At 58.9% G+C, this 23,117-nt stretch overlaps 2 protein-coding genes across 6 annotated transcripts; one reads left to right on the top strand and one right to left on the bottom strand.

Annotated features, from left to right (window-relative positions):
* Positions 1-68: 68 nt before the first annotated feature.
* On the bottom strand, positions 69-12,907 carry LOC140258555 (lysosomal alpha-glucosidase-like). Of its 2 annotated transcripts, none has more exons than XM_072348929.1 (20): positions 12,786-12,907; positions 8,139-8,685; positions 7,802-7,947; positions 6,914-7,079; positions 6,480-6,576; positions 5,489-5,608; positions 5,172-5,290; positions 4,972-5,103; positions 4,099-4,209; positions 3,324-3,437; positions 2,977-3,061; positions 2,563-2,680; positions 2,146-2,279; positions 1,849-2,000; positions 1,515-1,663; positions 1,286-1,427; positions 1,007-1,105; positions 722-886; positions 507-653; positions 69-354 (listed from the first exon to the last, which is right to left on the bottom strand). In XM_072348929.1, exons 2-20 carry the CDS (start codon positions 8,673-8,675, stop codon positions 292-294), a joined length of 2,796 nt encoding a protein of 931 aa, XP_072205030.1. In that variant the 5' UTR covers positions 8,676-8,685; positions 12,786-12,907; the 3' UTR covers positions 69-291. The 2 variants fall into 2 exon arrangements, with proteins under 2 accessions (XP_072205030.1, XP_072205028.1); XM_072348927.1 differs by lacking the exon at positions 12,786-12,907 and adding an exon at positions 9,735-9,829.
* Positions 11,618-21,175, top strand: MAFK (MAF bZIP transcription factor K). 4 transcript variants are annotated; one of them, XM_072348930.1, is made up of 3 exons: positions 11,618-11,743; positions 19,236-19,315; positions 20,597-21,169. In XM_072348930.1, exons 2-3 carry the CDS (start codon positions 19,280-19,282, stop codon positions 21,029-21,031), a joined length of 471 nt encoding a protein of 156 aa, XP_072205031.1. In that variant the 5' UTR covers positions 11,618-11,743; positions 19,236-19,279; the 3' UTR covers positions 21,032-21,169. The 4 variants fall into 4 exon arrangements, with proteins under 4 accessions (XP_072205031.1, XP_072205034.1, XP_072205032.1 ...); XM_072348933.1 differs by lacking the exon at positions 11,618-11,743 and adding an exon at positions 17,541-17,674; XM_072348931.1 differs by lacking the exon at positions 11,618-11,743 and adding an exon at positions 18,304-18,436.
* The last annotated feature ends 1,942 nt before the right edge of the window (positions 21,176-23,117 follow it).

Below are 23,117 nucleotides of genomic sequence, written 5' to 3'. Positions count from 1 at the left end.
GAGTCATAAGGGTGAGTTGCGGAGCATGGTGGAGAAGTGCAGAACGTGAGGACAGAAGGACACCCAGACACCAAGCTCTCCACGTGCCTTTATTGCAGATGGGGCCCTCACCCACACTGATGAGGTAGCACGGAGCCCCCCCCCCATCCCCACACCCCTCGCCCCCATCTGCAGCAGCGGGTGACAGCAGGTGACAGTCCCTGGCACCGTGTGACCATCCTGGCCTTGAGGGCTGGAGCAGGAACGTGCACAGCAGTGATGGCAAGGCAGGGCAGCAATGTGCCCCACAGCTCACAGCCACTGCAGGGAGAAGCCCTGGCTGAGCCTGAGGTCGAGGCCACTGACGGTGAGGACCTGCAGGACATGAGGGCACAGCGTGGCTGAGCTGCTCCAGCTCTCAGCAATGAGCTCAACCCCACACACACGGCACAAAAGCACCATCCATGAGGGCTGGGAGAGGAGGGATGGGCAGCCCCGGGACAGAGCACACCGAGACAAAGCCGTACCTGGTTGTCCAGGTAGGAGAAGGGCTTCTCCTGCCCATCCAGGAGGACTTTGCTGGGCGGCTCCTGCACTCCATAGAAGCTCACTGCATCGATGGTGACATAGGTGGCCTCAGTGCTGGCATGAAGGACGTTGGAGGTGAAGATGTTCTGCAGGAGGGGGAGGTGTGAGCACCAGGTGTCCCGGACACCCCCCTGCCCTCCCCACCATGTCCCACCTCCGTGGCATTGAACACCAGGTAGGAGTAGTTGCCCTGCTCGAAGGTGTCCAGGCTCTCTCCATCATCCCAGAAGAGGTCCCCCCAGGCAGTGGCACGTGGGGACAGGGCCACAATGAGACACAGAGGGTTCCCTCGGGTGGCCTTGCTGGTGATGCCGGGTTTCTGGGTTTCAAAGGAAGCCGTGGGGCTGTGTGCCCAATATGGGGCAGGGAGGGCTACCACGTGCTGAGGACTGAGGAGGAGCGGGTCCCCAGCCCAGGGAGGTGGCAGCAGGGAGCTCACCTGTGTGGGCAGGATGGAACCCTCCCGGAGATGCAGGTTGAGGTGGTCCAGGGGGGCTGACAGCTTCAACATCTCCCCACTGCTGTTCACAGAGGAGCCCTGGGAGGGGGCAAAGGACAAAGAGGAGTCAGGGACACAGTGATGGGCTCAGGCGTGTGGCCACGAGCATCTACTCGAGTAGCAAGCCCCATGGCTGGTGATGCTACAACGCTTCAGCATCCCTGAGAGCCTCATGCAAATCATCCTGAACCTGAATGTGAGTGCCATGGTGCTCCTCACCGTGTAGAAGTCGTACCACACGCCTCGGGGGAAATAGCCCAACACCGAGTCTGCTCCAGGCTCCAGCACTGGTGTCACCAGCAGGCTCTGGCCCCACAGGAACTGCCTGTCCAGCCCGTATGTGGCCACATCCCAGGGGAACCTGCAGTGGGATGGAGACAAAGCTGCCACCAGCTGCTCTTCCACCACCCAACCACAGCCAGCATCTCACCAGTCAGGGTGCCCTTACTCAAAGAACAAAGGTCGGGCGACGGTCTCCCCTTGCAAGTGGGCACGATGGAAAAGCGTGTAGAGGAAAGGCAGGAGGGAGTAGCGGGTGAGCAGTACGTCCTTCATGGCTGTCCTGGCCGAGGGGCTGAAAGCTGTGGGGTCCTGGGCCTGGAGGATACACAGGGAGTCAACAGCTGCACCATCCGCACCCACATCCCCACCCACATGGGGCAAATGTGCCTGCAACCCCTGCATTCTACCTCCTATATCCCACAGATCCAGCATCCTGTACCCAACATCCCACATCCAACATCCCACATCCTGCATCCCATACACCACATCCCTCCCAAGACCTTCTCGTTCTGGTTGTTGTGGTTACGGGAGAAGGGGTAGAAGGCCCCGAGCTGCATCCAGCGGGTGCACAGCTCCTCCGAGGTGCTGCCGGAGAAGCCACAGATGTCGGCCCCCACCAGTGGGATCCCAAACAGGCTGAAGCTCAGCATCCCTGCAGACAGGCGGGCAGAGATGCTCAGCAGGGTATGGGGAGCCTCGTGGCCTCCATCACCTCCCAAATGCAGGATGAAAGGAAATCCCAACAGGGCCGGGCTGCTTCCTGGGGAAGGCTGGGGCTGGGAGATCGTGCCACCTACCTGGGATGGAGTAATACATGTCCTTCCATTGGCTCCGGTTGTCACCCAGCCAGTGACCCGAGTACCGGCCCTGGCTGGGGAAGGTGGAGCGGGAGATGACAAAGGGACGCTTCCCTCGGATCTGGATCAAGGCGCTGGAAGGCAATGGGGAGAGCCAGGTGCAGGTGAGAGCAGCCCTGAGGAGGTTCCTTACCCCTTAAACGTCTACAGACAGCGCTGGGGGTATGGGTAGCACAGACCCGGGGTCTGGAACAGGACTGGCTTTATCCTCCCTCCTCTCCTCGTTCCTCTGCGCGAGGCTGTGAGCAGCCCCAGCATCTCCCTTTGGCTCAGGCACTCAAACCCCACTTCTTTTCCTACACTGACATGCCTGAGCATCACGGTCTCACCCATCCCATCCCCGTGGTGCTCGGGTACCTCGCCGTCGCTTCGGCTTCCTTCAGCCCGTAGATGTTGTGCAGGTTGTAGTGCACCGAGGCGTTCTGCTTCGCTGAGGCACACACCGTCTTGGCGGTCAGGGAATTGCCCAGCACAGCTGCCGGGAGGGACAGCCACCATTGGCATTAGGTGGGCAGGGTGAGGGGCACGGAGCCCCCCGTGATGCAAACTGAGCTCCCATGGCAACTCCCATCCCGCGCCCCGGTAAAGCTACAAGCGTGCAATGCTCGGGTGTGGAGACTGGCACACGAAAGCAGAGATGGGCACGTTCAGGGTGCGGAACAGAGACGTGATGTTTTGGAAGGATGGTTTTCCTCCACAGCACTCAGTTTTCAGCACGATGAGAGCATGCGGTACCTACCAGCGCAGCCTGCATCTCACCACCCTCCTTACCCGGCGTGTACGGGGGGCTGTCGAGCTCTCCGGGTGGGCAGCCCTCTTCAGACCCATCCATGAAGTTGGATGGCTCGTTCATGTCCTACGAAACCACAGAGCAGTGTGAAGGGCGAGCTGATGGGGATTAGTGACACCTCAAGGGCAGCGCAAGAGGGGTGTGCTGGAACCCACAGGCTCCCTCCCACACCACCAGCACCACTGAGCCCCTTTGCCCAGCACACACAGACAGTCACATATTTGGGGTGTTTTCCTGCCAAAGGGAATGAAGCCAGAAAAGCAACACTTGGGGAACGGCTGCTGCTCCAGGAGCAGGGAGATGGCACCAGCCAACAGGGAGCACTTACGATCCAGAGGCCATCGAAGGGCACGTGGGTGTGGAAGCGCTGCAGGTTCTCCAGCCACCACTGATGTGTGTCCGTGTTGGAGAAGTCGGGGAAGGCAGTGTAACCAGGCCAGACCTGCAGGGAAGTGGCAGAGCAGCGGTTCAGCAGGGCAGAACACTAAGGAGAAGGGGATACCCCGAGGCTGTGGGCATCTTGAAGGACACAGGGCTGAACTGCTTCCAGGACTGGATGCTGTGTGTGCAGCATCCCGCCCCCCTGAGCACCACGGGGTGAGCTGGAGAGCAGCACCTGCCTGCATGTGCCAGTGATGGGGAAGAGCTGGGATTTCTCTGTGTTTCACCTCCCTCCAGAAATGACAGTGTTGGAATTACAGAGTTGGGTCATTTTCCCTCTTTTGTTTTAGACTGTTAAAAGTTACAGTAGGGCAGGGAGAGCCAGGAGGAGCAAGTGGCTGCGAACGGGTAACAAACTGGCTATGGGTCCGGAGCAGATTGGAGGCGCTTGAGCATCACAGGCAACCCCTTCCCATCTCAAAAACAGGAAGGGAGAGGATCAGATGATCGGCCTCAGGCTGAACCACCAACCCCACTCATATGACTTGCTCGGGTGCCTCTGCCAGGGCAGGGGTTGGCTCTGGAGGCGGGTGGTGATGCCACGAGGTGAAAACTGAGAGCAGGACCCTGGCAATCAGCCACCTGCCTTCTCCTCCAGCAGGAGGGAAGAAATCCCAGCCCGACTCCTGCAAAGCCACCAGGGTTTCCCCCCAGCTCCTCACCTGCCCAATCAGCGGCTGCCCCTGGGTGGTGTTTAGGAACAAACCACGTCTCAAGCCTTCATCGAAAGGCCAGTAGGAGCCACGTGGGCTGGTGCTGCTGATGCCGGGATCCTGGGGATGGAGCAGAGGGTCGGTATCTCTCAGCCCCTTCCCCCTGCAATGCCAGTGTGATTCAGAGAGCACAGTCAAGGCAGGGTCAGCCAGAGCCCGCACATGGCGACTGTTTCAACCAAGAGGAACAGAAACTTGCTTCAACACTTCCAGGCTCATTTTCTATAATGTCACTTCTGCAAGTCCCGAGGACCCGTTATGGGGTTATGGGGTGGGGGGGATAAATATAAGAAATCATGCACTTATGCAAGAAGCATCAGGTCACAGCTTGGGCTACGAAGGGGACTTCAATCTGTCCGGGGCAACCCAACGTCCCCTCCCAGGTTCCATCTCCACCCCAGGAGCCCCAGCCCTTGCCGCCCACAATGAGCAGAACCACATCCCATTTCCTGGCAGTGGGACATCACCGTGGGGTCACGAGAGCTCAGCACTGGTGGGGAAGTGGGGATTCCTGTGTCGAGCACCACGAGTTGAACCCAGACCCCAGTCACGGTCCCTCTGCCCACGAGGACGAGCAGCCCACTTCCCTGTGCTCCCGCAGCAGATGGGAGCATAGAGCAATAACCTGAGCCATATCTCAGCATTCCCTGCCCTTACAGGGGATTTCCAATGGCAGATTGCAGGCGCTGATAAAAATCCCCAGCCCTGGAGCTGGCTGCCACCACCCCGGCACCAGAGGGGGAGGGCCGTGAGCTGCCCCCAGTCCCTGCTTTGCAGCCACCAAGCCCAGCTCTGGAGCAGTGACAGCCCTGAGACAAGTACCAAGATTATCACATAGTGCTGCCCGTGCTTGTGGAGATCTTCCACCAGTGAGGGGAGGGAGGCGAATTTCTGGGGATCAAAGGTGAAGTCCCGGTACCCGTCCATGTAATCGATGTCGTTCCATTGCGCATCCTGCGGGGAATGGGCTCAGAGCAGGCAGCAGCACACAGCCCCCATCCCTCCCTCCTTCCATGGGGTACCTGTGGGATCTGGAAGTTCCTCATAGCCCTTGCAGTCTGCCAGGTCTCGTTGCTGGAGCCATAGCCCCAACGGCAGAGGTGGAAGCCAAGTGCCCAGAGGGGCGGCATGGCTGGGAAACCTGCAGTGTGCCCCAAAGCAATGTCAGCATGGCAAAGGGATGGGAGAGTTTCCTCTCTTATCATGGGGTGGAAGAGGAAGGGAAAAAGGGAGATGGAGCACGGGGTGACCACATGGTGTTTCTGGAGGGATGGGGATGGGGCAGGGTGATGCAGGCACAGAGACAAAGGGAAGAGCACTTAATGGTGTGCATGCTTACCTATCACCTCCTGGTACTGCTGGATGACCATGTTGGGGTCAGGCCCCAGGAAGATGTAGAAGTCCAGCACACCTCCAATGGTTCTCCAAGTCAGGCCCGGGGCAGGCTGCAGGGCCACCTCTTTGCACAGTGGGGAGAAAAGCACAGTGAGACCTGGGGAGCAGCCCAGCATGGGGCCAGGCAGCACCACCACAATGCAGGAAAGGAGAAATCCCTGTGGGTGTCCAGGGCTCGCACCATCACAGGCTGGGCAGATGATTGGTTTATACATGGAGAAAGCTCCCTATGAACACGCTCTTCAAGTTGAAAGCTGTGCCCTCCATTGGCACCCACTTAAAAACCGAACACATTGCCTTCCTTCACATCCCTCCTCAAACTTCGTTTCCGAAGTGAAGAATGAATTGAGAGCTCCGGTGCACAGGAGTCAGGGGGATCCCGGGTTTTTCACATGGCTGAGCCCTCAGACCTCAGCTGGGTGATGCATTTCCCTGTGCTCTGCCCCAGGCTTACCCTGGGAAGCAGAGCTGCACTGAAGCTGAGCACAGCTGGAGCCCTGCTCTGAGCAGCACGGTCCCAGATGGCTACTGGAGGGAGGGGGGTGGGTGACCACCAGTGTCATCCCTGGCAAAACAGGACCCTGTGGGGCTACCAGCAGGAGGGTGCTGCGGGACAGAGACAGCTCAGCTGGGAACAGCTGGAGACAGCGCAGGCAGCATCCCCATCTGGGCAGGAATCACACACCCTGACGGCCTCGGGGCAAGGCTGCTTTGGGCAGATGGGAAACGGGCACAGAGCTGCATGTGAGGGATTCGCTTTCCCGACAGCAATTCAGCAGCTGGGCGTGTGGTTAAACTGCTTGGCAGTTGCTAAAGAGTCTCGCTTCAGCCAGGAAACAGATGGCTCAGCTCAATAACGGAGCCATCGGACCACATCTTTTCCCTTTTATGGCTTCCTCTTGCCCCAAGATCCCGAACCAATGCCACACACCTACCCATGGCATTGCTGTTGAGGAGGAAAACCCCGTGGGCATCGCCGCCCTCCTCCATCAGCAGGTAGAAGGGGTGGACGCCGTACAGGTTGAAGGATTCCTGCAAGCAGGGGTAGCCTGGTGAGAGAGCAGCTCCCGGGCAGAGCAGCTCAGCCCAGAGCCATGAGACTTGGGCTAACCAATATTCCCAAGTCACATCAGCTGCCAGCACCCAGCCAAGCATCTGTCACTCCGTGGAGGGCATGGCGGGGAGGTGGGGACAGTTTTGGAGCTGGCAGCCACAGGAGCTGCTTCTCCCTTGCACGCTGCTGAGCTGTGCCCAGGGCAAGCACACCACAACGTGCTGCGTGGCCCAGAAAGCGCTCAGGGCCATCAGGGCACATGTTTTGCAATTGCACTGAAATCCTCCCCGTGACCAATCCCTGCCCCAGGGGTACCGTGGGGGCCACATCACGGGCCCAGAGGGTGAGGGTGTTCCAGTCGAGGCTGTGCAGCAGAGTGCTGCGGTGCTCCCCCAGCCCATACAGGAACCTGGAGGGCAGCGTGGTGGAGATCTGCAGGAACTGATCGGCGAAGATCAGGGGAGCCACGGTGGTGTTGAGCCTGTCAGGTGACACAGGGAGAGAGAAGGCAACCATGGGATGGCAATCCCCGCACAGTGATGTGCCCTTCCCTCTAGAAGCATCCCAACGGCTGCAAAGCAGTGAGTCCCATCCCACCTCCAGCCCTGTCAGGGCAGACTGGGGTCTGGGTGGTGGCACATCCTGACCCCAGCCAGCCCAACCCGGCAACAGCCGTTCATTTGACACCAGCAGTTTCCACTCCGGTTATAATTAACCACCCAGGCGATGTGGCTGGGGAGTTCTCCGGCTGCCCTTGCTGATAAGCAGCTCCTGAGGAAAGGACAGACCACAGGGCTCAAAATGGGAGGGAGGAGGACAAGACGGGATCTGGGGGAGTACTGGGACCCCCTGCCCTGCAATGAGCACTGCAGCTCCCCATGGCTCAGCACAGGCAAAGGCACGGAGGGGATCGGAGCAGCACAGTGAAGCCACTGGTGTTTCTTCCCCCAAAAGCCTGGACCCAGAGCTTACTGGGTGGGGACTGATCCCACCCAGTCCTGCATGGCCACATTTCCAGCCTGCATGGCCAGAAAGCCACATGCTGCTGTGTCCCCATGTGAGAACCACATCTTGTGGCAAGGATGAAAGCAATGGTAACTAACGGATTGAGATGTGTAGGTGCATTTTTCCCTAAGGAAAGTGCTCAGGGCTGCACACTGAATCCCAGCGAGGGAAGGATGCACAGAGGAGGTGGGCTCTTACAGCACTGTCCCTGTCCCTTGGCGCCTCAGCAGCACCCCAAAGGGGTCCTGGGAGATCTCCAGGCTGTAGATGGGGTTTTCTGCTCTCTTTGTCACCCGGGGAACTTCCAGGGGCACCTCATAGCGGGGCTTGGCTGCATCGGTTATCTGTGAGGGGGAGAAAAGACACTGTGAGTACCAGCACAGCAGGAGGACAAAGGGCTGGAGATGCTCACTAAGGACACGTGTGTTCATGCCGGGAGCAAAGCAGCTGCCAGCTCCTCTCTGAGCAGGGGATGGTCACCTACAGATGTGGCACGGAGTGCAGAGCTCTGGAAGAGAGCTGGAGGCACGCTCACCTTGATGTGCAGCCGGGTGTTTGTCTGGAACTCCACATCCATCCTCAGCAGCTGGATGTCCTTGGGGTAATAGGCCTTCTCCCTGCGCACCAGCAGCCCCGTCATGCCCAGCGCTGTCTGGTTGAGGCTCTGCACCACGTAGCTGGGGAAGTTGGGTGGGTAGAAGCACCAGGGCACCCCCCGTTTGCCCCCCACTGCAGGGAGGGTCTCGATGAAGCAGCAGCCCCGGCTCTCGCACAGCTCCTGGGTCACCACCACGTTCCTCTCGGGGTAGCAGTCATAGCGGTGGCTCTCGGGGACCAGTTGACACTGTGGAGGTGGTGCGGGGCCGTGCCAGCCCCTGGACACTTGTCGCAGCACCCAGACGGTGATGGTGCTCAGCAGCACAGCGGTGATCAGCAGCCCACTGCCCACCCACCACGGGGCCAGCTTGCCGCGGCCAGCAGGTGTCGGGGTGGCCGCATCCTCCTCCTCCTCCTCCTCCTGGCTCAACACAAGCTGTGGCACCGCCGTTCTCAGCTTCTGGTACGACCTCATTGTCCTGAGGCTGGAGCGAGGGGAGAGAGATGAAACGTGCACGGTTATGGGAAGTAGCCAGGGGAAGTTCATGCAAGGCTTCCCTGAGCCTGGTGCAGAGCTTTCTGCATTGGTTGAGATGTGCTCTGCAAACTTATGGCAAACAGCATGGCTTTGCCTTGGAGCTGCCCATGCCCGGCCCCACCACTGCACAGAGGCAGCCACGAGGCTCTGCTGCAGCCCTGCAGACCACCAGACCGAACCCTGCATGCTCTGGGTTGCTGACAGCGTCCCTGCAAAGAGTTTTGCCCAGGTCTGAATTTATGGCGCTTGCAGAAGATGGCAAACAAAAGTGAGACCCCATCACCCAACGGGGCAGAGCCACAGCGCTGGGAGCCGTGAGGTGCGGAGCATCCTCTGCTCTGAGCATCCTCTCTGCTCGTGCCTAAAGCCCTGAGTCAGAGCTTTCAGCCTGGAGAGGGCTGGGCAGCAGGGAATATGCCGTCAGCGTTTGCCTCCCACTGATAACATATGATTTGAGAAACTTCTCAGGCAAACGCCTTCCAGACTGCAAGCGAAGCAGAGCCTCCGCTCCTGCTGCCTGCAGGGAGCAATCCCAGAGCTATAAACAAGGACACAACTTTCTCCTCCCCACCTCCAGCCAAAGCGGCCAGACCTCGCTCCCCTTCGCCCCGCGATCGGCACTAGCTCAGCACGGCGCCTCTCGCTGGATAGCGGATTTTATCCCCACCGTCCCTCCCCCGGCCCTGCACCAAAATGGCTCACCCCGCTCAGCACCCCGCAGCACCCATCCCGTGCCACGGGGCTGCTGGTGGGGATGGGGAGCAGCGGGTACCGTCACACCCTGCATGCAGACCGGACCGCCTCGGCACACCGACCCCGACCGCCTCGGCACGCCACCTGCCCGGGCACACAACGCTCATGCCAGGGCACCGCGACGCAGCAATGGCCTTTGGGGGGCACAGAACCAGCCCTGCCAAAAAAGTGCAAGGAGGACGAATGCGGGACCCCCAGCCCAGCAGGGGGGCACAACCCAGCCCGTGCCAGGCGCTTACATACATGTGTCTCCTCTTGATACTGTGGCTGCGGGCGGCTGGCGGTGCAGGCAGCGCAGACACGGGGCTCGCAGCGCCGCAGCTCTGCCTGCTCCACCGTAAAACTCCGAGCAATTGCCCAGCAGCTACCGCTCCTCTCTAATAGCAGCGCCGGTGGAGGCGCCTCTCAGCTGATTTCACGGCTGCTCTCTCGTCCGGTTTGCTTTGCTGTGCGTTTGTAATGTGTCTGTACGTACAGGTAGATCCACACCCAATGCTGTTCCAAAGCCCCGTGCTGGAAAATATGGGAGGTGGATGACTTTTGCTTTCAGTTCTCCTGTGTATACGTTGGGTCTCAAGATGCTGCACGGTCACGTTTCCACCCTCCCCTTTGCAGGATCAGAGCGTTTCAGCCCAAGCAGAGGCTGGAAGAGATGCCTGTGCTGAGCACTCCATGGGGCCTGACCTGTTCTGAGCACACAGCAGGAGGGCTGACCCACAGCCCCCCCCCAAGGCCCCTTTTGTCCCCTTGTTTTTCACCCGGAGCACTTTCTGCCATGTGCTCACACTCTTCTGGTTAAGCAGTGTGTGTCTGTGCACGCTCCCAGCCAGGTTTGCACTCTCAGGGGATCAGAGCTGCTCGTTGTTTGCTGTTGAAGGCCGCTGCAGTCTAAAGGTCAGCAGCAAAAGACAACAGACCTTTGGAGCAGAGCTGCTCTCTCCGGGAATGAAAACAAAAACCCAGATCTGCTGTGAATGGCCAATTTACCCCAGAGCTGAATTTCAGCAACCCCCCTCCCAAGGCACACACAGTATGTTCGACCCCATCCTTGCAAAGCCAGGGGAGAATGTCCCACCTTGGGACACTGCAGTGAGTGAGACCACGTGTAAGACACAGCCACCACCTGAGGGAGAAGCCCTGGATGCAAACAGGGCCCTTGTGGCCGTACCACCACCTGCAGAGCACAGTGGGGTGAGCAGCCACACACCGGGGACACTGGTGGCCATGGGACTCCTGTCCTTTGTTGGGCTCTGTGAGCTGGAGAGGGAGATGAGGATGCAGAACACATCCAGAGCTCAGCAGGGAGCACAGGGCTGGCTCAGACCTGCCCTTGAACCCTGAGCCCAGCGCGGCTCAGCCAGCAGGCCGGATTTTAAGCGGAGTCTGCAAACACAGGAGAGGTGAAGCCAGCAGAACTGCAGCTCCGTGCCATCACGTGGGAGCTCCAACCTAAAGTCTGAGTGCGGCCCTCATGGGCTATTTGAGGAGGTTTGGCCCTGGGGCTGGAAAGCACAAACTGCAAAGAGCCGGCGCTGGCTTCGCAATGCAGCCATAAATAGCCCCGCACATAAATGCAACGGGAGTCCAGTTTCGACGGGGGTTGTTGGGTTTGCTCAGCCACCTGCGCTGACCTGACACTGCAAGAGGGGAGGGTCGGGCTGGGTGTTTCAGGAGGAGCGGTGATGCAACAGCCTCTACCGAGATCTGAACCGCCATTGGGACGGAGCAGCGGGCACAGCGGCTCGGCGGAGAGGAGAGGAGAGGAGAGAAGAGGGGCGGTGCTGCTCGGGCTGCTGACGGCGGCCCGGCCGGGACTCGCCCCGCAGGCACCACCACGGCCTCGACCCGCCCGCGCGCCCCCAAGTCCCGCGCCCGCCACCTGACCGCGCCACGCGCGGGGCGCGCCCGCCAGAGGCGTGTGGGCGTGGCCTCGTGACGTCACCCGTCCCCTCCCCTTCCCCAGCCATGAATGAACCGCGTGGGCGGGGCCGGCGGTGACGCGGCGGAGCGGGCGGGGCGGGGCGGGGCGGGGCGGCGGTGACGCGCGCGGTGACGCGCCATGCCGGAAGCGGCGGGGGCGCTGGTTGGTCGGCGGCGCGGCGGGGGGGAGGGGGCCGCCCCGCGCTTGTTGTTGTCCGCGGGACTGGCGCGCAGGGAGGCAGCGAGCCCCAGCAGCGCCCCCGCCGCCGCCCCCCGCCGCACGCCGCCGCCCCCCCCGCCCCGGGCGCGCGCGCGCTCCCGCCGGCACGCAGGTGAGCACCGGGCGCGGGCACGACGGCGGGGTGGGGCCGGGGGGTGGGGGGGGCCGCGCGGCTCTGCCTCCGCCGCCACCACTAGAGATCGGGGAGGAGGAAAAGGAGCAGCGGGGGGGGTTGGAGGTATTGCGAGGCTGGGGAGGGGGGGGGGGAACCGGCGCGGTCCCGTTCGGTGCCGTCCGGGCGGGGTCGAACCCGCGGAGACTGAGCGGAAAGTGCTGAGTCACCACCGCGCCGGCACGTGGGGCCGCCGCCCCGCGCGGGCCGCGCAGCACCGGGCCCGGCGGCACGTGGCGGGGGGGAGGTGCGGGTTCCCCCCATCCCCTCTGAGGGTCCCCGCCGAAAGAAAGTTGCCGCCAGTCGGGGCTGCCGCGCTCCGTGCCGCCTTTGGATCTCAGAACGCCGCTTAAAATAGAGCGGGGTCAACCTGTTGTGGCGGCGGCGGGCGGTTGGAAATACCGCGCAGTGACGCGCCTGGAGGCTGCGAGCGCCACCCGGCCCACGGCCACGCGCAGCGCTGCTTCCCGCGGGGATCCGTGCGGGGACCGCTGAGCACCGCCGTGCCCCGCAGCGTCCTCCTCGTGTCAGCCGCCGTCGCGCGGGACGGCCGGGAGCTTTGTTATGATGGTGGTGATGGGTGATGAGTGCCGATATTGCTCGGAAACGGGGCTGGGGGAAAAGCCGTTCCGAGCTCCTCGTGGAGGTGGGGAGGGTGAGAGCCGGGGAGCAGCGTGGGGACACCGGGGAGAGGAACCGAGAGCGGAGCTGCAGGAGGGCCGTCCTCCCCCCGCTCCTCTCCCGCGGGGCCGTCCCAGAGCTCCACCAAAAGCAGGTCACCAGGTCCCGAATTGGGAACGGGCCCGTTGGGCAGCGCTGTCACAGAAAGCTACGGGGCCTTTATATTGCTGTCACCTGCCCCTGCCTTCTGAGTTCCAACAGCCCCGAGCGGGGCTGGGAACGGGCACAGCCGTCGGGAGGGATGTGCTGGAAGGCAGCTCTGCGCCATCGCCGCACCCCGGCACTTCACAGCGTTCATTACCTGGCGGTGTCTGCGCGCAGCGCTGCGTGTTGCTGCTTTTCCCTTCTCCTTCCGCGTCCCCCAACGCAGCGCAGCGCTGCTCCTTCCCCGCGCAGTCACTTCCTCGCTGTGATGGACGCCGCTGCTGCCCAATGGCGCCGCGCAGGGCCGGCACGCAGCGGAGTTAACTCTGCCGGCACCTGACGGGCTGCGGGGCGCTAATTAATTCTAATGGTCGTTGCGGTCGCCGCGAGGCTGGGGCACGGCGGCTGTCCGTAGCTGGAGGCTCACCTTGGCACGTTACCTGTCTGTACCTATGCTGCTGCAAACTCACGCCCGGCCTCGGAGGTGTTTCTGAGCCAGGCGGCCAATCGTCAGCTTTTTGCTCTTCCCCTCGTTCTGGTTTGTTGTGTTTCATCCCGTTCTCGTGCTCCCTCAGCAATCTGTTGCGGCTCGTGGTTCGCTCGGTGCTATGCGTGTGCCTTCCGAAAGGGAAAGCTCGGAGCAGCACGATACACCCTGCGTGCATCCGTGTTGGGAAGCGATTAGCGGCGTGGAATGCGCGGTGTGAGAGCGGGCAGCGTGAGGCTCTGGCTGTGTTTGGGCGGCAGGAGGGGACGGCTGGGAGCTCTGGGGCTGTGTGCTGAGCTGGCCGTGCTGTAAACATCCAGCTGTGAAGTGCTCGATCGGCGCGAGCGCTTTCAGCTCTCAGGAAGTCTCCGGCTCAGCACCCTGTCGAGATGAGCCGGCAGTTTCCACTTCTGTCTGAGCTATTGTTTCAGGCTATCTTCAAACCCCGAGCATTGAGCCTTCCAAGCATGAAGCAAGCACAAAGCCATGCAGCTCCACGGCCATAAACATGAGGGCTGGAGGAGAGGTGGGAGCCGTCCCACTGCAGTGGGATAGCAGGCGTAGCAAAGCCCTGCTCTGCGGTGCTGCAGGACCTGGGTGCCACGCTGCTGTGCAGCAGCTGAAGGTGTCCGACCTGCTGGCTGGCAATGGCATGGGGACACTGGGGATCCTGACCTGTCCTTGCATTGCTCTGTGGATGGGTGAGCTGGCTGCTGCTTGCAGGCTCAGCTTGCCTGGACTAGCGATGCTGAGATGTGACTGTAGTGTAGCTCTGCCACTGCCCCCTGTACGTGCATGGTGGGAAAAGTGCTGCATCCTGTGGTTGGTGAGCACCAGCTCTGCCTGTCCTGTACCTGTCCCCTTTGGCCACCTGCTCCCCAAGGTCCCATTTGTGATGTGGTGCAATGTGCCCTCCTGGTGCTCTGCTTGCTGACCGCAGGCTCTGCAGCATCTGACGAGGCTGTTTACCCAACCACCAAGGGCTGTCTGATCTCCATCCAGGCTTCCCCAGAGAGCGCCTCATAGAGCCGTGTTCTGGCAGCTCTCTCCTTTGCTCTGAAGGTTCGTGAAGCTCCTCTCTGCTGCTGGATGCTGGTTCCGATCCATAAGGGAAATGGAAAGCTGGCCAGCTGGGCGAGGGCTGTGCGGAGCTCCTCTAGAACAGTAAACAGTGACTCACCCCTCCTTGTGTCTTCTCTCTGTTCATGTCAAATACGTTGCCTTACATATGCTCCTGCTATCTGATTCACACCGGGAGCGCAGCCCTCCCCTCTCTCCTTCCAAATGAATGACAAGTGTCAGTCTGTCCTACGGGATGTGAAGGCTGTCAGGGTGGGGAAAAGGGTTCATAGAATCAGAATGGCTCAGGTTGGAAAAGACCTTCAAGATCATTGAGCCCAACCACAGCCCAACCACAGCACCAGAACACTAATAACCCTCCGCTAAATTGTGTCCCCGAGCACCACATCCAAACGGTTTTTAAACACATCCAGGGACCACCTCCCTGGGCAGCCCATTCCAGAGCTTAACAACCCTTTCTGTAAAGAAGTTTTTCCTGATATCCGACCTAAACTTAACCTGGTGCAACTTGAGGCCATTTCCCCTCATCCTGTCACCAGTGAGAAGAACCCAGCCCTGCTGCAGTCACCTTTCAGGTACTGGAAGGGAGCAACACGGTCTCCCCTCAGCCTCCTCCTCCCCAGACCAAACAGCCCCAGTTCCTTCAGTATCTCCCCATAGGTCATATTCTCCAAGCCTTTCACAAGCTTTATTGACCTCTGGACCTGCTCCAGTACCTCCATGTCCTTTTTGTGCTGAGGTGCCCAAAACTGAACACAGAACTCGAGGTGAGGTCTCACCAATGCCGAGTACAGGGGCAGGATGACTTCCCTAGTCCTGCTCACCACACCATTCCTGATACAAGCCAGGATGCCATTGGCCCTCTTGGCCACCTGTGCACACTGCTGGCTCATATTCAGCCCACTGTCCATCAGCACACCAAGGTCCCTTTCCATCAGGCAGCTTTCCAGCCACACCTCCCCAAGCCTGTAGGGTTGCCTGGGGTTGTTGTGACCAAAATGCAGGACCCGACACTTGGCCCTATTGAAACTCACGCTGTTAACCTTGGCCCATCGATCCAGTCTATCCAGGTCTCTCTGTAGTGCCCTTCTCCCCTCAGGCAGATCAACACTCCCTCCCAGCTTGGTGTCACCTGCGAACTTACTGAGGGTGCACTCAATCCCTTTATCCAGATCATTGATAAAGATGTTAAACAGAAGCAGCCCCAGCACTGAGCCCTGGGGATGCTGCTTGTGACCGGCCGCCAGCTGGATTTCTGTGTGCTGGCTGAGCAGTGGGGCTCTGTGGCACACAGAGGTGCGGAGTGAGAACTGGGGCTGCCTTCACCTGTCGGCTCCAGAGGTGCCCTCAGTAAGTGCAGGTGGAGCTGAGGGTGACTTGGGGGTAAACCCGATATTTGGGTGACTTGCTGGAGCAGCTGCCTGGAAATCCAGTCCCTGCGTTTGGGAACAAGAGGAGTATTGCCCACAGGACTCAGCTCTGTGCTGGGGTTGGATGTTGGAGATCCCTGCTGCTGCTGCTGGAGCGCGTCGCTGTTTTTCTGCCCTCTGGAAGTTGTTGCTGGCCCGGCTGAAGGTGAGGGCTGCGTGTTTTCAGTTTGCTGTGCTTGTCTCGGGATGGAAGCTAAACACCAGCAGGGCTGCCTGCCAGGCCCTCGTGTTCTGGCCAGGCTTTTTGTGCGGTGTAGAAAGAGCTTTAGAAGCGGAGTTGATGCGCAGTGGTTGGGTGTCGGCATTGACTTGCTGGTAATCCCTCAGTGCGTAACGCGCTGTGAGAGCCCCGTAGCGTGGAAAGTCTGAAGTTGCACTCTGGCGTGGTTCCTTTTGCCTTCATTGTGATCCTCACATGGAGAGCCTCGGCTTTCTGCTGCCTTCCCCTTCCGAGCACAGGGATCATGAGGTTCTCCGGGCTGAGACCTTCAGCATGGAGACGTTGGGGTGCCTTGTTTTTAGGGGGTGCTGCCAATGGCACAGGAGTCTGAGAGAGGGCGTTGGCGAGGCTGCTGATGGATAACTTTATTGCGGAATTACAAGGGCTCTTTATGTAACCCACAGTCAAAACACTGGCTGTGGATCTGAGCTGTGGAAGCCTTTGCATGTCCCGTTGGTGTATTACTACTCACTGCTTTATTTATGTAGTGTCCTAAGTGTGTCACGCTGCTTACAGGGTAAAGATGTAATACGGCCCTTGTTCCAAAAAGCTGAGCTCCTAATTTGAGACGTGATGCAGCAAATGCGATTAAGGGAAGATGAGCAGCAATAGGGCAAAGACTAAAAGGGTTGTAGTAATCAAATTGCAGGTGGTGTCCCAGCAGACCCCGAAGCAGCGTGGTCGGGAGACGCCACCCGGTGTCTGTGGGGTGATTTGCTGCTACCCTGGGGCTTTTGCCTCCTTAACCTCAGGGATGCCTTATCACTGGGAGCTGAGCAGTGCGAGTGGTACCTATGGGCAGTGCAGAGATGTGGTTCAGGGCCTGAGGGAGTGGTGGAGAGCTGCCAGGGCAAGGGCGGGTGGGGGTTGGGGAAGGGCGGTGGGCACAGCCCAAGCTGCTGGAGCTCAGGGAGTGCTGGGACACCACTGTCAGCCATAGGGGGTGGGTTTGGGGTTGGGTTTGGGAGACCCTGAGTGGAGCTGGGAGTTGGACTCTGATCCATGTGGGCTCGTACGTGCCCTGGTTCCATGGCTCTCTCAAGGTAATGAGGTGCTGGGAGCTCACCAGCAGCTCCACCAGCCGCAGGTGGCACGCAGTCCATGTTTGTAGAGAGCCATTCCCCACCGTGCCCACCCCCCTTCCAGCCCCGCTGCCTGCAGTGGCTCTGGCACATGGCACTGCGGTGGGTCTGTCCGGTGTGCCATGCGGGATGAGGTGCAGGATGAGGCTTTGCTCTGCAGTGCTGCTCTGCTGTCACGGGGTGACAGGTGGCAGAATGGCTGCCCCAGCACAGGGCTCCCACCTCTGCCCGCTCCTGTTCCCCAGCGCAGTGTATCTCTCCATTGCCTCACGCCCCATTCAGTTTTTCCATCGGCGCTTTGAAGCCCCGCTGGGTGCAGATCAAAGGCCTTTCAGTGCGGCCGCCCCGCCGCCTCCTGCCCGCCTGCTCAGCCTGCTCAGCCTTCCCTTTTCCGCCCGCACCGCGCACCCCATCCTTGTAGGGCTTGGGGGGGGGGGAGGTGAGGGAGGGGGGATACCGAGGGGAGGAAGAGTTCCTGATGCTGTGGGAATGCGAGCTGTGCTCTGTAAACAGCTGGTGACTCACTGCATAACTATGGCACCAAGTGCCTGCGCGGCGTGCAGGGAGGGGGCTGCCGGCCGCTTCCTTTACGCACTGGCAGTGCTCGGCTCCCCTCGGCCGTCCGAGCTTTTCCTTCCTCCTCCGTGCCTGCCTGGACGCCGGGGTGGGCGGCGGAGGGGAAGCGATGAGGAGGAGGAGGACGGGCTGGAGGGCAGCGCTGAGGTCTGAAGGCGAAGCCTGCTGCAGGTCAGCGAGGTGCCGGGCGATGGAGGGGGCTGTGGGGGCTGTGGGGCTTGGTGCCATACGGGAGGAGCTGCTGGAGCCGTGTGTGCGGGGAGGAGAGCAGAGCGGGGCTCGGGGAGGTGCTGCGCGCTGCCTGCTCCGAGCTCCATTCATCACACAGCAGCGCTGGGGAGCGTGGTCGTCCTTGGCCCTCCTCTGGCAGACTCGCAGCGCTGGGCTGTCTCGAGCTGAAAAAGAGAGGAGGAACCGAAATGCACGCCCTGATAGCCGGGGTGGTGTCCTATAGCCTTACTGCCCACCTTGGCACCCCGCTCCCTCCGCCCCCCGTTCGCAGCTATGAATGAGTTTGTTTACTCTCCGCCGACTTGGTGATGTCTTTGCACAGACATGACCTGAAGTCATTATTGCTTTTGGGCTTCTCTGTTGCCATGACGACTGTCTCGGGGTTGGCTACTTTCCCAAGGTCACCATGGCAACTATCAGACGGGAATCATGCTTGGGATGCTTTGGCTGGATTTTTCATGAATGATTAGGATGTGTGACACGACGCAGACGTGGAAATGGGGAGGGTTTGGGCCCGGCTGGGTAGGGGGGGGGGGGGGAGAGAGAAGGAGAGGACTCTGGCAGACAGACGCGGTGCCGCCGGCTGCGCAGCCCTCGGAGCGTCGGGGTGGGGGGGGGGACCGGCGCGGCGTGGAGCCCTCCCGGCGGGGAGCGACGGGCGGAGGCGGTGATGGTGGCACGGCTGAGCCCGCCCCTCCCGGGGTAGGTACCCGCTGTGCCGTGGTGCTGCTGTGCTGTAGGGCGATGGTTTTAGGGGGGGACGTTGCTGAGCTGCGGCTGGGTGTTGTCCTCGGTTAAGGTGAGCGTGAAGGGCAGCGTCTTGGCGGGGGATGCTGTCGGTGGACACGCGCCCGCCTGGCCAGACAGCATCAGGCTGCTGGGCTGTGAGCATCGTCGGGGCGGCGGGAGAGCCGAGCTGCTGCCGTGCTTTGTCATCACAGGGGGCTTTTGTTTGTGGTGTTTGGGTTTTCTGGGAGCGCTGGGTGGGGACGGTGCTGGGAGCAGGTGACGAACCAGGCAGCCTATTTCTGTCTTGCTGATTCAGTGTCAAGCTGGGTTAATAAGCATCGAAATGAGAATGGAGTTGTTGTCTTGTGGCTTTTCGGCGCCTTTTATGAGCAGAGCTAACTCTTCAATCAGTCCCTAATAGGGCGTCCGGAGTGTCCGGATGCCTCTGGAGGGAGGTGAGCAAGTGGGGCCTGGGCAGTGCATGGCTGCTCATACAGCTGCGGCATCAGCCACGTCCTTCCCTCCCTGCTCTGTCCTCGCTGTGCTTTAGAACAAAACATAAGAGCTTGAGCATTAAATGGCAACGTGACTATCAGTACAGATTTTTCCTATATGGGGCGGACTGATCTCTGCTTCCTTCCTCGTGTGCTTTAATTTCCTACGATGGGGTTTTGGAGTTGGGGGGTTTTGGAGCGCTGTTCTGTTAACCTGCCTTCACGTCTGAGATTTGTCTTAACCCCAACATCTTCTTTTGTGTTGTTTTATTTTCCAGTTGCAATTTCTGAGCAGTTTTGTCCAGAAGACTGTGCTCAGGTTATGACGACTAATCCCAAACCGAACAAGGCATTAAAGGTAGGGGAGAGGCCGTGCTGGGGGTGCTGGGTGTTGGGCAGGCTGCCGCAGAGCCGTGCTCCATGCAGTGGCTGTCGTACATGGCATGTCTCTTCTTTTCTTCTTCTGGGAGACTCCTCCAAATGGGCACCAATTTAATTTCATATTATCTACAGAGAAGTTCTTGGGGAGATGGGTCGAAGGATATTGGTTGTAGTTAAAAAGTCTGAGTTCACTGCAAAAGAGTATAGGGCCAAATCATCCCATCTGCTGCCCCAGAGACCTCTGGCCATTGGCAGCATTCTGAAAGCGGTGCCCCAGGCCTGACAGTGCAGCACTTCTGCTCTCAGCTCTAAGATACACTGAGGAGAAGCAGCTCCCACCTATTTTCTCACTGATAGTAAATGCTTTGGGTGTACCTGCTGTGTGGTGGACCACATGTGCACTGTTTGTGCTCTGCTGTGTCCTGGCTCTTCGTTCCAGGTATCTGTAGTCTCTGAAGAGACAGAATAATAGTGTCTTAAAGGGTCTGAAAACAGCTGTGGTAGCAAACGTGCTTCAGAGAAAGCAGGAGCCCTTGGTATTTCTCTCGTGTACCTTCAGAGTCAGGACAACCAAGTCAGACCAAGTGAAGCCAAGCAGGCTTGGTTTTGTTCAACACTCAGATGAGCAGTCTTTAATGAAAAGCCACAGAATGTGGAATGAAGCCCTGCACACAAGTGGCTGTTCTGCTTGTGAGACTGCTGCTCTGGTGCCCCAGCACAGTGCTGATAAAAGGTGTCCCCTTTAGGGTGTGAATTCCTGACAAAGGAATGCCAAAGACTTCCATGTCCTTTTATTTCCTTAGAAGTCTCACTGTTCAGTTCAAAGTGAGTTTCACCCAGAGGGTGGTGATGCACTGGAACAGGTTGCCCTGTGGATGCCCCATCCCTGCAGGCATTCAAGGCCAGGCTGGATGTGGCTCTGGGCAGTCTGGGCTGCTGGTTGGTGACCCTACACACAGCAGGGGGTTGAAACCAGATGAGCATTGTGGGCCTTTGCAACCCAGGCCATTCTATGTTCCTCTGCTCCTATGAGGCTCACTGCTGTCCTTGACTTGAGAGGGTGACCTGAACCCAGATGGGAGCACTGCTTGCATCTCTGCCATGTGTCACCCTGCCGAGGTGGCAGTGTCCGAGTGGAGCACGAGCTCTGTGAAGTGCTTTGTGTCATTTCCAGTAGGATGCTGAGGGGAAGCCCCTGTTGTCCCCATCAGCCTCTCCTGCAGGGCCGCTGCTACCCCTGTGCCGTTGGTGTTTGCAGGTAAAGGAGGAGTCGGGAGAGAATGCCCCAGTGCTGAGCGATGATGAACTCGTGTCAATGTCCGTACGGGAGCTGAACCAGCACCTGCGGGGTCTCACCAAAGAGGAGGTCATCCGTCTGAAGCAGCGGAGGCGCACGCTGAAGAACCGGGGCTACGCCGCCAGCTGCCGCATCAAGCGCGTGACTCAGAAAGAGGAGCTGGAGAGGCAGCGGGTTGAGCTGCAGCAAGAGGTAGAGAAGCTGGCCAGAGAAAACAGCAGCATGAAGCTAGAGCTGGACGCCTTGCGCTCCAAGTACGAAGCACTCCAGACCTTTGCTCGCACTGTGGCGCGAGGGCCCATTACCCCGACCAAAGTTGCCACCACCAGTGTCATCACCATCGTGAAATCAGCCGAAATCTCATCCAGTTCCGTGCCGTTCTCAGCAGCGTCCTAGTGCCCTCGGTGGGGGGAACTAGCAGCCTTTCAGAGGAAGGGGGGAGGGAGGAGGCTCTTATTTGCGTTGTTCTGGAGTTCTTGGTCACGTCGAGAATCGGCATCTTAACAACTTTCTTCCAAAAGTGCAAAAAAAAAAGCCCGCAAAAATTAAAAAAAAAAAAAATAATAAAATTTAAAAAAAAATAAATAAGGAAGAAAATAGAAAAGGAAAAATACCTACAAAGGGAACTTAACTGGCTGCTTCTCTCTGGACTCGGTGGTTCCATCAAGCCCTCGTGTCCAGGATTTGAGCTGTGTCTGCAGTACAAGTTGCAAGATCTACTTCCTTGCCCCTGCCTCCCCGAGCCCCTCGCAGCCGTGGGCAGCGTTTCCAGCTGGGAGAAGATACCTGAGGAGCCTCCAGAGCCTTCGTGAATGATGCTCAAGAGCCAGGAAACAGATGGACCGTAGAAATCATCGTGTGAGATGAATGTATGGAAAAGAGTTTCCTTTAGTGGCATCCTACTCCTTGTCAGAAGGGTCTCCCCTTCCCTTCCCACTTCCATCTGCTGTTCCGAGGGCAGGGAAATAGGCATTTTGGTTTGAATTTCATCGTGCTACGAGTGGACGGGAGTGGGAGGATGATGGAGATTAATGCTTGGGTCTGACCACACCCACTAGGAATAACCTTTTGTTTTCAATCCATGCTGTTAAAATATGGAAAAATATATATTTTACATATTTTAATACGCCTCACTACCTGTGTGGCCTATGAAAAACTACATTGCAGCCTCCTTTATTCCAAGCCCACGTTTCCCAGTAGCTCCTTCCCTGAGGTGTCCTGTGAATTGGGTATATTTATGCAGTGTATTTCTTCCAGATGATCCACAGTCTTGAAATAGCGGCTTGTTTTATTTTATTTTATTGTTTTATCTCTGGATTCCCTGAAGCTCAAGGGAAGGAGGCACGGTAGGTGCTGTGAAGAATGGTGTGGTGGGGAGGAGAAGGGGAGACGAGGAAGAGAAGCGCTGGAAGCATTAGCAGGTGGAAGCGGAACCGATGCAAAGCAGAGGGGCTGTTCTGCTGGGATCAGCTCTATGAGAAGGGGTTTGTGCAGAGGGTTCGGGAAAGGAAGCACTGGAGGGCCGTAGCACAGTCAGGAGGAATTAGAGCCTCCTCTTGGGTGGAAGCGTTGGTAGGTGAGCAAGGAGCATCCTGGCTGTAGAGCTGGGCTCGCTGGGCTCCATTGACCAGCGAAGGGCTGTGGGGAGGTTGGCTGGGAGCTGTATGAGGCCATTCATCAGTGTTCAGACAAGCTGTGTGAACGTGACCCCGAAACTTGACGCTTTCTCTTGGGGAATGTGTGAACTACCCCAGGAGATGGTGCGGAGGGCAGGATGGAAATCCACGTGCATAGGGAATGGAAGGGTCGGGACCGAGCAGTCGTGCGTGTGGCTCTGAGCAGTGGTTTGGGAGAGGGATTTCTGGCCCGGCGATGGGCAGGAAGTGGGAAGCCAAGAGGGAGGAATTCTGCCGTCACACAGCAGCGCTGAAAAGATGAATGTGTCCAGGTCACTGTAAAAAAAATAGCTATGTTGGTGTTTGTGTGTTCTGTTGTGTTTCGTTTTTAGTTTTCCGATTGAAGTAGGAAAGAAAAAGGGACTGTGAGTTTTGCGGGGCAGAGACTTGTGGAATGGACGATGCCTGTTGTTATGCAGGTGAGAAGAGGGTGAGACTGCTGATGGATGAGGTGAGGAGCAGGGCTTAGAGGACCTGGGCTCTGGAATAGAAGCCAGAGATGGCGGGGAGCTCAGCGGTGTTTTGGACTGAAAGAGCACTAATCGAGTGCCACTGTTGTTGCAAAGGGGACAGTGTGCAGGCATCCACCGCCCTGTGTGATCTGTTGTCTGAGGCTTCGTCTTGTCTTGACAGGCAGTGAGTTTGCAGACTTCCAGTGAAGCTTTCTTTGCCTTTGGAAGAAGTTAGCTTGCTTTTTCTTTTTAATTCTTTTTTTTTTCCACCTTGTCATTGGAGTCTCTGGATTCCCCAAGAGGGTTCTTTGTGAAATAGGTTAATGAAAAGAGGAGCCTCAGTCTCGGTTCTTG

This window comes from Excalfactoria chinensis, chromosome 14, assembly GCF_039878825.1.
Source record: "Excalfactoria chinensis isolate bCotChi1 chromosome 14, bCotChi1.hap2, whole genome shotgun sequence".
In the NCBI taxonomy this organism is placed as follows: domain Eukaryota; kingdom Metazoa; phylum Chordata; class Aves; order Galliformes; family Phasianidae; genus Excalfactoria; species Excalfactoria chinensis.
This window is presented reverse-complemented; position numbering and strand designations above follow the sequence as displayed.

What these genes read in the sequence shown, in the direction of transcription:
- MAFK (XM_072348932.1), top strand. Translation starts at nt 19,280, where the DNA reads ATGACGACTAATCCCAAACCGAACAAGGCATTAAAG. An exon ending in AACCGAACAAGGCATTAAAG is followed by an intron (nt 19,316 to 20,596) that starts GTAGGGGAGAGG and finishes TGGTGTTTGCAG; the next exon opens with GTAAAGGAGGAGTCGGGAGA.
- LOC140258555 (XM_072348929.1), bottom strand. Translation starts at nt 8,675, where the DNA reads ATGAGGTCGTACCAGAAGCTGAGAACGGCGGTGCCACAGCTTGTGTTG. An exon ending in GCAGTACCAGGAGGTGATAG is followed by an intron (nt 5,291 to 5,488) that starts GTAAGCATGCAC and finishes GGCACACTGCAG; the next exon opens with GTTTCCCAGCCATGCCGCCC. An exon ending in GTTCCATCCTGCCCACACAG is followed by an intron (nt 887 to 1,006) that starts GTGAGCTCCCTG and finishes TTTGAAACCCAG; the next exon opens with AAACCCGGCATCACCAGCAA.